General features: G+C 60.6%; 2 protein-coding genes across 2 annotated transcripts; both read right to left on the bottom strand.

Moving 5' to 3' along the window:
• Positions 1 to 115: 115 nt before the first annotated feature.
• Positions 116 to 5,722, bottom strand: MUS81 (MUS81 structure-specific endonuclease subunit; the record flags this gene model as incomplete). Its single annotated transcript, XM_079551049.1, has 8 exons — positions 116 to 196; positions 897 to 1,106; positions 2,014 to 2,084; positions 3,040 to 3,105; positions 3,189 to 3,248; positions 3,338 to 3,408; positions 4,296 to 4,419; positions 5,591 to 5,722. Coding segments are annotated over 8 exons (815 nt in total), but the record flags the coding sequence as incomplete, so codon positions are not given.
• A 4,271-nt stretch (positions 5,723 to 9,993) lies between these two features.
• On the bottom strand, positions 9,994 to 12,672 carry BANF1 (barrier to autointegration nuclear assembly factor 1; the record flags this gene model as incomplete). Its single annotated transcript, XM_079551050.1, has 2 exons — positions 9,994 to 10,140; positions 12,547 to 12,672. 2 exons carry the CDS (start codon positions 12,670 to 12,672, stop codon positions 9,994 to 9,996), a joined length of 273 nt encoding a protein of 90 aa, XP_079407176.1.
• Positions 12,673 to 12,875: the final 203 nt, after the last annotated feature.

Raw genomic sequence — 12,875 nt, 5'->3', positions numbered from 1 at the left:
CCCCACAGAGCTGTGGGTCACCCCATAGAGATGTGTGTCACCCCACAGAGCTGTGGGTCACCCCATAGAGATGTGGGTCACCCCACAGAGCTGTGGGTCACCCCATAGGACCCACCCGGTGCCCTCGGTGACGTCAGCGCACAGCACCACCTCGAAGTGCCCCGGGCGCAGCTCCACCCGTTCCTCGATGTCACCCCTATGGCAGAGATCACGTGACATCCAGAGATCACGTGACCTCTCTGTCCTTCTCCCCTTGTCACGTGACACCCATGACCCCACCCCAACCCCATCGTCATGTGACCCAGGGAGCAGCTCCAACCATTCCTCTGTTACGCCTACAGCAGAGATCATGTGACAACCATGGGTCACATGACCCTTCCATTTACTCCCTCCATTAACCCCTTCCCCCGGTCACATGACACCCCTGACCACACCCCAACTCCACAGTCACGTGACCCTGGGAACAGCTCCACCCATCCCTTCGGGTCACCCCTATAACAAAGATCATGTGACACCCAACGGTCACGTGACCTTTTTGTTTACCCCCCCTCCCCTTCCCAGGTCACGTGACACCCCTGACCCCCACACCAAAGTCACGTGACCCAGGGAGCAGCTCCAATCTCCATTCCTTGAAGTCACCCCTAAGAGAAGGATCACGTGATATTCAAGGGTCACGTGACTCCTTTGTCCTCCTCCCAGGTCACGTGACACCTCCTGGCCACTCCCCCACTCCAGCCCCACGGTCACGTGACCCGGGAGCAGCTCCAACCACTTCTCAGTGGCATCTCTATGGCAGAGATCACGTGACATCCAGGGGTCATGTGACCCCTCGCTTATTTCCCCTTCCCCGGTCACATGACCCACCCCACGGTCACGTGACCATCCGATGCCCTTACTCTGGGGATGGAGCGCTGTCCAAAGAGGGGGCGGAGTCTTCAGGATGGGCGGAGCTTACAGGGGCGTGATCACCGGAAGGGGCGGGGCTATCCGCAGGCACCGTCGTGTGGGTGGGGTCTGAGAGGGTGGGGTGCACCGGAAGGGGCGGGGCTTCGGCGCTCTCAGCCAATCGCTGAGCCAGGAGTCGGCCACGGTCGGTTAGCGAGTATCTGGGGGGGGGGGAGGGGTGACCCCATAGAATCCCAGTGCCCCCCAACACCCCATAGGGTCCCCAGTGCCCCCCCAGCAACCCCCATAGAGACCCCTGTACCCCCCCCACCCACCCTAGAGACCCATAGAACCCCCTATGCCCCCCCATGTGCCCCATAGAGACCCCAATGCCCCCCAGTGCCCCCCCACGCTGCAGAGACCCCATAGAGATCCCTGCATCCCCCCCAGTGTCCCCCCCACACCCCCATAGAGACCCCTCAAACCCCACAGAAACTCCTACGCCCCCCCCCATGCCCCCCCATGTGCCCCATAGAGACCCCAGTGCCCCCCCAGCAACCCCCACAGAGACCCCTATACCCCCCCCACCCTAGAGACCCCATAGAACCCCCTATGCCCCCCCACATGCCCCCCCCATATGCCCCATAGAGACCCCAATGCCCCCCCATGCCCATAAAGACCCCATGCCCCCTCTGTGCTCCCCATGTGCCCCACAGAGACCCCAATGCGCCCCAGTGCCCCCCACACCACAGAGACCCATAGAGATCCCCACGTCCCCCCCAGTGTCCTCCCCACACCCCATAGAGACCCCTCAAACCCCACAGAGACTCCTACGCCCCCCCCATTGCCCCCCAATGTGCCCCATAGAGACCCCAGTGCCCCCCCCAGTACCCCCTCATTACCCTGTGGCCCCCCCATACCCCACTTCCCCCTCCCCTCCCCCACCCCCTCGCACCCCCCCACACCCCCCCATATTTGCCCCCCCAACACCCCCCCACCCCCCCACCCCCCCAATCTATGCCCTCATTCTCCACGCTACCCACGCTACCCCCATTTGCCCCCCCCCCAGACCCCCTCATTTGCCCCCTCGTCCCCCTTATTTACCCCCCCGCCCCCCCCCCCCCATACCTCGGGGGTCTCCCATGACGCCTCACCAGATCTCTCTGTATCAACGTCCTCAGTGCCCCCCCCGGGGCTGTCTGGGGATGGGGGGGGGGGCGGAGGAAGACCCTCAGTTCCCCTCAGACCCCCATCAGACCCCATGGGCTGGGGGGCACAGAAGGGGCCCCCAATGGGCGTTGGGGTGAAGGGGGGGGGGGGGAAATGGACTCTAAGTGCCCCCCCCAGGACCCCCAGGGAAACACACAGGGTCCCCAAGACTCTCCCCCTCCCCCCCATAGGAAAACACCCCAAAACCCCCATAGAAACCCCCAGGACCCCCCTAGGACCCCCCCAGAATCCCCGTAGAACCCCCACACGTCCCCATAGGACCCCCCAGGACCCCCATGGAACCTCCAGGACCCCCCCAGAACTCCCAAGACCCCCCAGAGGCCCCATAGAAACCCCAGAACGCCCATAAGACCCCCCCCCCCCCCGAACCCCCCACAGACTCCACATAGGACCCCCAAACCCCCCAGGACCCCCATAGAACCCCCACACGCCCCCATAGGACCCCCAAAGGTCCCCCCAGGACCCCCCAGGATGCCCATGGCCCCCCCCCCAGACTCCTATGGGACACCCACAGGACCCCCATAGGACCCCCCAGAACCTCCAGGATCCCCCATGGACTCCCCAAGACCCACCCCAAAGGCCCCAAAAGACCCCCACACGTCCCCACAGAACCCCCACAGAACCCCCATGGGACTCCCAGACCCCCCCAGGACCCCCATAGAATCCTCACACGTCCCCATAGGATCCCCATTGGACCCCCCAAGACCCTCCAAAACCTTCAGGACCCCCCCCCAGAATTCCCAAGACCCCTCAGAGGCCCCATAGGAACACCCAGGACCCCCATAGAATGCCCCAGAGCCCCATAGATCCCCCATGATCCCCCTAGGACCCCCAAAGAACCCCCATAGGGCCCCCATAAAACCCCACAGGACCCCCCAGACCCCCATAGGACCCCCATCGAACACCCCAGGGTTGGCTGCTCACAATGGGGCGGGCGCAGAGGGGCGGAGCCATGCTCAGAAGCTCCGCCTCCAGGAGGGGCTGATTGGTCTGTGGGAGGAGACAAGGGGGTGGGGCCAAGTGGAGTCACGTGACCCGGTTGAACCCGCCCACCACCCGGAAGATAGTCTCACCCTGAGCAAAGTGACCAATAGGGTGTGAGGGGCGGAGCGGGGGCGGGGCTTGTAGCAGTCCTGTGGGCGGAGAAAGGAGCGGGGGCGTGTCTTAGCGAGGCCACGCCCACTCCCAGGGGGGAAACCTCCAATCAGGGTGCGGCACTCACGGTGGGCGGAGCCGCGGCGGGGGGCGGGGCCTGCGGAGCAGGGGCTGGGGGGCTCGGCGGGAGCCCTTGCTCTACAAGGAATGGAAAACAAGTATGCAAATGAGCATGCAAATCAATACATAATAATGAGTTCAAAAGCAGTAGGTTCCTAGAAACTTGTATGCAAGTCATATGCAAATGAATCAAACGCATACGTGTTCCAACCATGGCACCACCCCAGCTCCACCTCCTCTCTAAGCCCCTCCCACCCAAACAAGCCCCGCCCACCCCACACATCCCACCCACCTCATAGGCTCATCCACATCACACACCTCAGCGAATCAGAAACCTCGCCCACACCCGCAGATCCCACCAACTACTTAAGCCCTACCCACCCCCAGGCTCCGCCCACCTACTTCTAGCCCCACCCAATCTGCGATGCCGCACTTCCGGCCCCGCCCACCTCATGATTCCACACTTCCAACCCTGCCTACTTCCTGCTCCTCCCACCCCATGATGTCCCATTTCTGGCCCCGCCCATTTCCGGCCCCTCCCACCACAAGGTGCCCACTTCCGGTTTCCTCCCAATCATTGACGCCCCATTCAAGGCTCCGCTCCCTTCTGGCCCCAACCCATTCCATGATGCCCAACTCCCAGCCCCCCCCTTCCCCCCCCCCCCCCACTTCCGGTTCCTCCCATCCAATGACGCCCCATTACAAGCCCCGCCCACATCCAGCCCTACCCACCCCACCTTCCTGCCCCACCCACCCCATGATGCCCAATTTCTGGCCCCGCCCACTTCCAGCCCATGATGACCGACTTCCGGCCCCTCCCATTTCCGGCCCCTCCCACCCAACGACGCCTCATTCCAGGCCCCGCCCACTTCCTGCCCTACCCACCCCACGATGCCCAACGTCCGGCCCCTCCCACTTCCGACCCCGCCCACTTCCGACCCCGCCCACTTCCGGTCCCCGCCCACCCACGCGGTGTCTCCTCATCCTCATCTCGATTTTCTGGCAGAGCCGCGGCCCAAAGTGCCGCAGAATGGCGGCGTCGCGGCCCGAGCGCAGCGGCAGCGGGTAACGGCACAGCGAGCGCAGGGCCTGGGGTCACAGGTCACGGGGTCACAGGTCACGGGGTCGGGGCGTCACGTGTCCCACTCCCACAGCCCCACATCTCCCCGCTCCATGCTCAGTAATGCCGGACTTCAATGCTCAGAGCCCACACCGCCCGCCCCACAGCCCACAGCCCACAGCCCATATCTCACACCCCACATCCTGCATCCCACACCCCACATCCCATATCCCACACCCCATATCTCACAGCCCACATTCCATATCCTGCATCCCACACCCCATATCTCACACCCCACATCCCACACCCCATATCTCACACCCTGCACCCCACATCTCATATCTCACACCCCACATCCCACACCCCATATTGCACACCCCATATTGCACATCCCACATCCCACACCCCTCACCCTATATCCCACACCCCACTCCCCACACCCCACATCTCACACCCCACATCCCACACCCCATATCTCACACCCCTCACCCCATACCCCACACCCCATATCTCACATCCCACATCTTATATCCCACACCCCACTTCCCATATCCCACAGCCCACACCTCACACCCCCACACCCCATATCCCCCACCCCATATCCCACATCCCACACCCCACATCCCTTACCCCACAATCTAGCCCTCACCCCACACCCTACACTCTACACCCCACATCCCTCATCCCATATCTCATATCCCTCTCCCCACTTCCCACACCCCACATCCCGTATCCCACACCCCGTATCTCATATCCCATAGCCCACAGTTCTCACCCCACACCTCACAACCCAAATCCCACACCCCACATCCCATATCCCACCCCCCATAGCTCATATCCCACACCCCACCCCCTCACCCCACATCCCACACCTGTATCTCATATCCCTCTCCCCACATCCCACACCCCATATCCCTCACCCCACACCCCATATCCCATATCCCTCACCCCACATCCCACGCTCTACACCCCACATCCTACATCCCTAGATCCCAAATCTCTCACCCCACACCCCGCATCCCCATCTCCCCCATCCCATAACATCCCATATCCCATAATATCCCACACTCCACATCCCATAATACCCCACAACTCCAACCCCACACCCCCCATCCCATAATACCCCCCATTCCCAACCCGACCCCCATATCCAGGCCCCGCCCCCCTCCCTTGGCCCCGCCTCCACGCCCCTCCCCTCACCCTATCATAGACCGCCCTGGCCCTGGCCCCGCCCCCCGCCTCTTCCCCGCCCCCCGCCTCTTCCCGCCATTCCCGAAGCCACGCCTCCACGTGAGCGTTCGGCCGCCGCCGCGCTCTGCGGGGCTGCGCCATGATGGCGTCGCCGGAAACGGAAGTGAGCCCTGGAAGAGCTGAGCGCTGAACCGGAAGCACCTCCTCAGCGCCGCTCTAGGCCGCCTGGAAGACCCGGGCTGCTGCTCTGGAGGACTCTTTCAATGACTCCGTCGCGCAGCTCGAGACCGCCCCAAAGTGACCCCAAAACCCCCCATATTGACCCCAAAACTCCCCCGACAAAAACATTCCCCCCCCCAAATCCCCCCCAGAGACCCCATTTCCTCCCCAGACCCCGAATCCCCCCCCAAAAAAACCGAAATTCCTTCCAGAAACCCCATTTCCCCCCAGACTCCAAATCCCCCCCCAAAAATCCACACACCCCCCAGACCGTAAACCCCCCCCCAAAGACCCCAAATCCCCCCCCAAAAAACCCCAATCCTCCCCCAGAGACTCCATTCCCCCCCCAGACCACAAATGCCCCCCAAATCCCCCTCAAATCCCCCATTCCCCACCCCAGACCATAAATTTCCCCCCCCAATCCCCCATATACCTCCCAGACCCCAAATCCCCCCCAAATCCCCCATATCCTCCCCCAAAGACCCCATTCCCCCCTTCAGACCCCAAATCCCACATATCTCCCCCCCCAGATCCCAAATCCCCCACATCCCCCACATCCCCCCCCCAGGCCCCCATTCCCCCCCCGATCCCAAATCCCCTCCCAAATCCCCCATCCCCCCCCAGACCCCAAATCCCCCCCCAATCCCCCATTCCCCCCCCTAGACCTCAAATCCCCCCCAAAATCCCCCATATCCCCTCCCAGACCCCAAATCCTCCCCCAAAGACCCCATTCCCCCCTTCAGACCCCAAATGCCACAATCTCCCCCCCAGACCCCAAATCCCCCCTTAAGACCCCATTCCTCTCTCCAGACCCCAAATCCCCCCCAAACCCTCATTCCCCCTCCCAGACCCCCAAATCCCCCCCCAATCCCCCTTATTCCCCCCCCCAGACCCCAAATTCCCCCCCCAATCCCCCTTATTCCTCCCCCAGACCCCAAATCCCCCCCCAATCCCCCATATCCCCCCCCAGACCCCAAATCCCCCCTTCAAGACCCCATTCCCCCTCCAGACCCCAAATCCCCCCCAATCCCCCTTATTCCCCCCCCCAGACCCCAAATCCCCCCCCCAATCCCCATTCCCCCCCCTAGACCTCAAATCCCCCCCCAAATCCCCCATATCCCTCCCAGACCCTAAATCCCCCCCAATCCCCCATATCCTCCCTTCAGACCCCAAATGCCCCCCTTAACACCCCAAATCCCCCCCCAAATTCTCCATATCCGCCTTCAGACCCCATTCCCCCCCCCCAGACCCCGTATCCCCCCCCAATCCCCCATATCCCCCCCCCAGACCCCAAATCCCCCCCCAATCCCCCATTCCCCCCCCCCAGACCCCAATCCCCCCATTTCCAGCCCATCCCAACGCACAAACCTTTATTTCTCTTTTTTAGAAAATCCTTTTACAAACAGATTTTTGGGGGTCAGGATGGAAAATGAAGGGGGGGGGCACCCCAAAATCAGACCCCACAGGGATGAGGATAAAAAGGGGGGTGGGGAAAGGGGGGGGTCTCAATCCTTTGGGGTCTCTGGGGGGGCCATGGGGTCTTTTTGGGATCCAGATTTAGGGACCCTACTTGGGACCCCCCCCCCCCCCCCCCAGGTGGGATTTGGGGCATTTCGGGTTGTTTTGGGGGTCCCTGTTACCCCCCCCCCCCCCCCTCCCAAGACCCTGTGGGGTCCCCCAGCCCCATTTCCCCCCCTTCCATCCCATAAAGCATCAGGGAACCCCAAAAAGCCATTTGGGGCTGGGGGCTTTTTAGGGTCCCCTAAAGGCATTTTGGGGTCTCAGATCCCTTGGGGGGGGGGGGAGGGGGGGGGGGTCTGGACCCATGGGGACCCCAAGGGTTGATTTGGGGAACACAGAACCCAAAGGTGAGATGGGAAAGCCCAAATTTGGGGCCCAAAAGCCCAAATTGAGATCCCAAAAAGCTCTTTAGTGAGCCCAAAACCCATCTGGGGTCTTCAGGATCCATTATAGGGTTCTGAAGGCCGACTTTGGGACCCCAAAGCCCAGATTTAAGACCCCCCAACCCCAACTTTGAGCTCAGAAAGACCAAATTTGAGACCCCAAAGGCCAACTTTGAGACCCCAAAGACCCCTTTGGGGGTGCCAAGATCATCTGGGGTCTCCAGGATCTGTTTTGAGGCTCTGGAGGCCGATTTGGGGACCCCAAAGCTCAGATTTAAGACCCCCAGACCCAAATTTGAGCTCAGAACCCCCCAATTTCGGGGCTGAAAGACCAATTTTGCCCCCCAAAAGTCCAAATTTGGGACCCCAAAGCTCAGATTTAAGACCCCCAACCCCAACTTTGAGCTCAGAAAACCCAACTTTGGGACCCCAAAGGCCAAATTTGAGACCCCAAATGAGTTTGGGATCCATTTTGGGGCCCTGCAGACCCATTCTGAGACCCCAAAATTTGATCTGGGGACCCCAAAGACCCTTTTGGTGACCCCGAAACTCATTGGGGGTCTTCAGGATCCATTATAGGGTTCTGAAGGCCGACTTTGGGACCCCAAAGCTCAGATTTAAGACCCCCAACCCCAACTTTGAGCTCAGAAAGACCAAATTTGGGGCCAAAAGACCAAATTTGGGACCCAAAGTTTAGTTTTAGGACCCCAAAGCTGAACTCTGAGCTGAGAACCAACAATTTTGCCCCCCAAAAGACCAAATTTGGGACCCCAAAGTCTGATTTTGGGACCCCAAAGCTGAGCTTTGAGCTCAGAACCCCCAACTTTGTCCCCCAAAAGAGCAAATTTGGGACCCCAGAGCTCAGATTTGAGTCCTCCAACCCCAACTTTGAGCCCAGGACCCCCAATTTTGACCCCTAAAAGACCAAATTTGGGCCCCCAAAGTCCGATTTTGGGACCCCAAAGCTGAACTTTGAGCCCAGAACCCCCAATACCGCCCCCCAAAAGACCAAATTTGGGACCCCAAAGACTCATTTTGGGACCCCAAAGTCCGATTTTGGGACCCCAAAGCTGAACTTTGAGCTCAGAAAACCCATTTTTGACCCCAAAAGACCAAATTTGGGACCCCAAAGCTCAGATTTGAATCCCCCAAACCCAACTTTGAGCTCAGAACCCCCAACTTTGCCCCCCAAAAGACCAAATTTGGGACCCCAAAACTCACATTTGAATCCCCCAACCCAACTTTGAGCTCAGAAAACCCAACTTTGGGGCTGAAAGACCAAATTTGGGACCCCAAAGCTGAACTTTGAGCTCAGAAAACCCATTTTTGGGGCTGAAAGACCAAATTTGGGACCCCAAAGCTCAGATTTGAGTCCCCCAACCCCAACTTTGAGCCCAGAACCCCCAACTTTGCCCCCTGAAGACCAAATTTGAGACCCCAAAGTCTGATTTTGGGACCCCAAAGCTGAACTTTGACCCCAGAACCCCCAATTTTGCCCCCCAAAAGACCAAATTTGGGACCCCAGAGCTCAGATTTGAATCCCCCAACCCCAACTTTGAGCTGAGAACCCCCAACTTTGGGGCTGAAAGATGAAATTTGGGACCCCCAAGTCTGATGTTGGGACTCCAAAGCTGAACTTTGACCCTAGAACCCCCAACTTTGCCCCCTGAAGACCAAATTTGAGACCCCAAAGTCTGATTTTGGGACCCCAAAGACTCATTTTGGGACCCCAAAGCTGAACTTTGAGCTGAGAGCCCCCAACTTTGCCCCCCAAAAGACCAAAGTTGGGACCCCAGAGCTCAGATTTGAGTCCCCCAACCCCAACTATGAGCTCAGAAAACCCAACTTTGCCCCCCAAAAGACCAAATTTGGGACCCCAAAGCTCAGATTTGTGTCCCCCAACCCCAACTTTGAGCTCAGAACCCCCAACTTTGGGGCTGACAGACCAAATTTGGGACCTCAAAGTCTGATGTTGGGACCCCAAAGCTGACCTTTGAGCTCAGAAAACCCATTTTTGACCCCGAAAGACCAAATTTGGGACCCCAAAGCTGACCTTTGAGCCCAGAACCCCCAACTTTGCCCCCCAAAAGACCAATTTTGGGACCCCAAAGATCCCGGACCCCAGAGGAGCTCGGCGGCTGCAACCTCGCGTATTCGGCACCAGGATTCGGGATGCAGGGTCCGGATTTGGGAGCCATGGAACAAGTGGGGGAAGGGGGGGGGGGGAAGGGGGGGATTTGGGGGCACAAGGAGGGGGGATTTTGGGGTGAAAAGCGCGGCTTTTGGGGCTCAGAGGAAGGCGTCGCACCACTCGCGCAGGCAGCCGGAGCAATCGCGGCTCTGCTTGGCGTTGGCCCCGCAGGCGTCGCGCAGCCATTCCCGAAACAGCTCCTCGTCCTTCTTCAGCACCAGGAATTGCCCCAGCACCACGTAGGCCTGGGGGGGACGGACAGAAAGAGGTCCCCAAAATGTCCCCAAGGTGGTGGCCCTCAAGCGGCCCCAAAGCGGCCCCATAGGTGGCCAGAAAATGGCCCCAAAGCGGCCCCAAAGCGGCCCCATAGGCGGCTGTAAAATGGCCCCAAAGCGGCCCCATAGGCGGCTGTAAAATGGCCCCAAAGTAGCACTAAAATGTCCCCAAGTTGCTCACAAAATGTCCGCTCAAAGCGGCCCCCAAATGTCCCCAAAGTGGCCCCAAAATGTCCCCAAGGTGGTGGCCCTCAAGCGGCCCCAAAGCGGCCCCATAGGTGGCCAGACAATGGCCCCAAAGCGGCCCTGAGTTGCTCACAAAATGTCCCCAAAGTGGCCCCAAAATGTCCCCAAAGTGCCCCCAAGTTGGTTCCAAAGTGTCCCCATGGAGTCACCGAGGCAGCCCCCAAAGTGGCCCCCAAATGGCCCCCAAATGTCCCCCCAACGTGGCCCTAAAGCGTCCTCCATAGCGTCCCCTGCAGTGGCCCTAAAATGGCCCCAAAATGCCGCCAAAGTGGCCCCAAAATGTCCCCAAAGTGGCCCCCAAATGGCCCCCAAATGGCCCCCCAAAGTGGCCCTAAAGCATCCCCAAAGTGTCCCCATAGGTGGCCGGAAAATGGCCCCAAAGTGGCCCTAAAATGTCCCTAAAGTGGCCTCAAGGTGCTCCCAAAATGTCCCCATGGTGGCCCCCAAATGTCCCCAAAGTGGCCCCCAAATGTCTCCAAAGTGGCCCCAAGGTGGCTCTAAAACGTCCCCAAAGCGTCCCCATAGGTGGCCCCAAAATGTCCCCAAAGTGGCCCCAAAATGTCCCTAAAGTGGCCTCAAGGTGCTCCCAAAATGTCCCCATGGTGGCCCCCAAATGTCCCCAAATTGGCCCCAAAGTGGCCCCATGGAGTCACCGAGGTGGCCCCCAAAGTGGCCCCAAAATGGCCCCCAAATGGCCCCCCAAAGTGGCCCCATGGAGTCACCAAGGTGACCACCAAGGTGGCCCCAAAATGCATGTCCCCAAGGTGGCCCTCAAGCGGCCCCAAAGCGGCCCCAAAGTGGCCGTAAAATGGCCCCCAAAGTGGCCCCGAGTTGCTCACAAATGTCCCCAAAGTGGCCCCAAAATGTCTCCAAAGCGTCCCCATAGGTGGCCCCAAAATGTCCCTAAAGTGGCCTCAAGGTGCTCCCAAAATGTCCGCATGGTGGCCCCCAAATTGGCCCCAAAGTGGCCCCGAGTTGCTCACAAAATGTCCCCAAAGTGGCCCCAAAATGTCCCCAAAACGTCCCCAAGGTGGCCCTAAAACGTCCCCAAAGCGTCCCCCACAGCGGCCATAAAATGTCTCCATGGAGTCACCAAGGTGGCCCCCAAAATGTCCCCAAAATGGCCCCAAGGTGGCCCTAAAATGTCCCCAAAGCGTCCCCCGCGTCCCCCAATGTGCCCCCAATCCCCCCAACATGTCCCCAAGGCCTCCTCCCACATCCCCAAGCCCCCCAATGTGCCCCCAAGCCCCCCAACATGTCCCCAAGCCCCCCAATATGTCTCCACCCCCCCACCATGTCCCCAAACTCCCCAATGGGTCCCCAAGCCCCCCAATGTGCCCCCAAGCCCCCCACCATGTCCCCAAGCCCCCCAACATGTCTCCACCCCCCCCAATGTGTCCCCAAGCTCCAAAATGTGTCCCCAAGGCCCCCAAAGCGTCCCCAAGTCCCAAAATGTGTCCCCAGTCCCCCCAACATGTCCCCAAGGCCTCCTCCCACATTCCCAAGCCCCCCACCATGTCCCCAAACTCCCCAATGGGTCCCCAAGCCCCCCAGTGTCTCCTCAAGCCCCCCACCATGTCCCCAAGCCCCCCAACGTGTCTCCACCCCCCACAACGTGTCCCCAAGCTCCCCAATGGGTCCCCAAGACCCCCAACATGTCCCCAAGACCCCCAACGTGTCCCCAAGCCCTCCTCCCACATCCCCAAGGACCCCAAAGTGTCCCCAAGTCCCAAAATGTGTCCCCAAGGCCCCCAATGTGCCCCCAATCCCCCCAACGTGTCCCCAAGGCCTCCGCCACGTCCCCAAGCCCTCCTCCCACATCCCCAAGACCCCCAACGTCTCCTCAAGCCCCCCAAAGTGCCCCCAAGCTCCCCACCATGTCCCCAAGCCCCCCAATGTCTCCTCAAGGACCCCAAAGTGCCCCCAAGCCCCCCAACGTGTCCCCAAGCCCCCCAACATCTCCTCAAGCCCCCCAAAGTGCCCCCAAGCCCCCCAACGTCTCCTCAAGCCCCCCAACGTGTCCCCAAGCCCCCCACCATGTCCCCAAGCTCCCCAATGGGTCCCCAAGCTCCCCAACGTGTCCCCAAGCCCCCCAATGTGCCCCCAAGCCCCCCCCCCCGCGTCCCCCACCTTATCAAAGCCCTTCTCCTCCAGCTTCTTGCCCAGCACGTCGCCGATCCCCGCCAAGGTCCCCACCGGTTTGTCACCCATCGGCTCCGCCACGAAGTCCCGGTGCTTCTGGGAGGTGGAGGACATCTCGGCTGGGGGGACAACGGGGACAACGATGGGACAACGGGGACAGGGATGGGACAGCGGGGACAGGGATGGGACAATGGGGACAGGGATGGGACAGCGGGGACAGGGATGGGACAATGGGAACAGGGATGGGACAATGGGGACAGGGATGGGACAACGGGGACAGGGATGGGACAATGGGGACAGGGATGGGACAACGGGGA

The sequence above is a fragment of the Tetrao urogallus genome, assembly GCF_951394365.1.
Source record: "Tetrao urogallus genome assembly, contig: scaffold_223, whole genome shotgun sequence".
Classification (NCBI taxonomy): Eukaryota; Metazoa; Chordata; class Aves; order Galliformes; family Phasianidae; genus Tetrao; species Tetrao urogallus.
The sequence above is the reverse complement of the archived record's forward strand: the minus strand, read 5'-3'. Positions and strand labels throughout refer to the sequence as shown.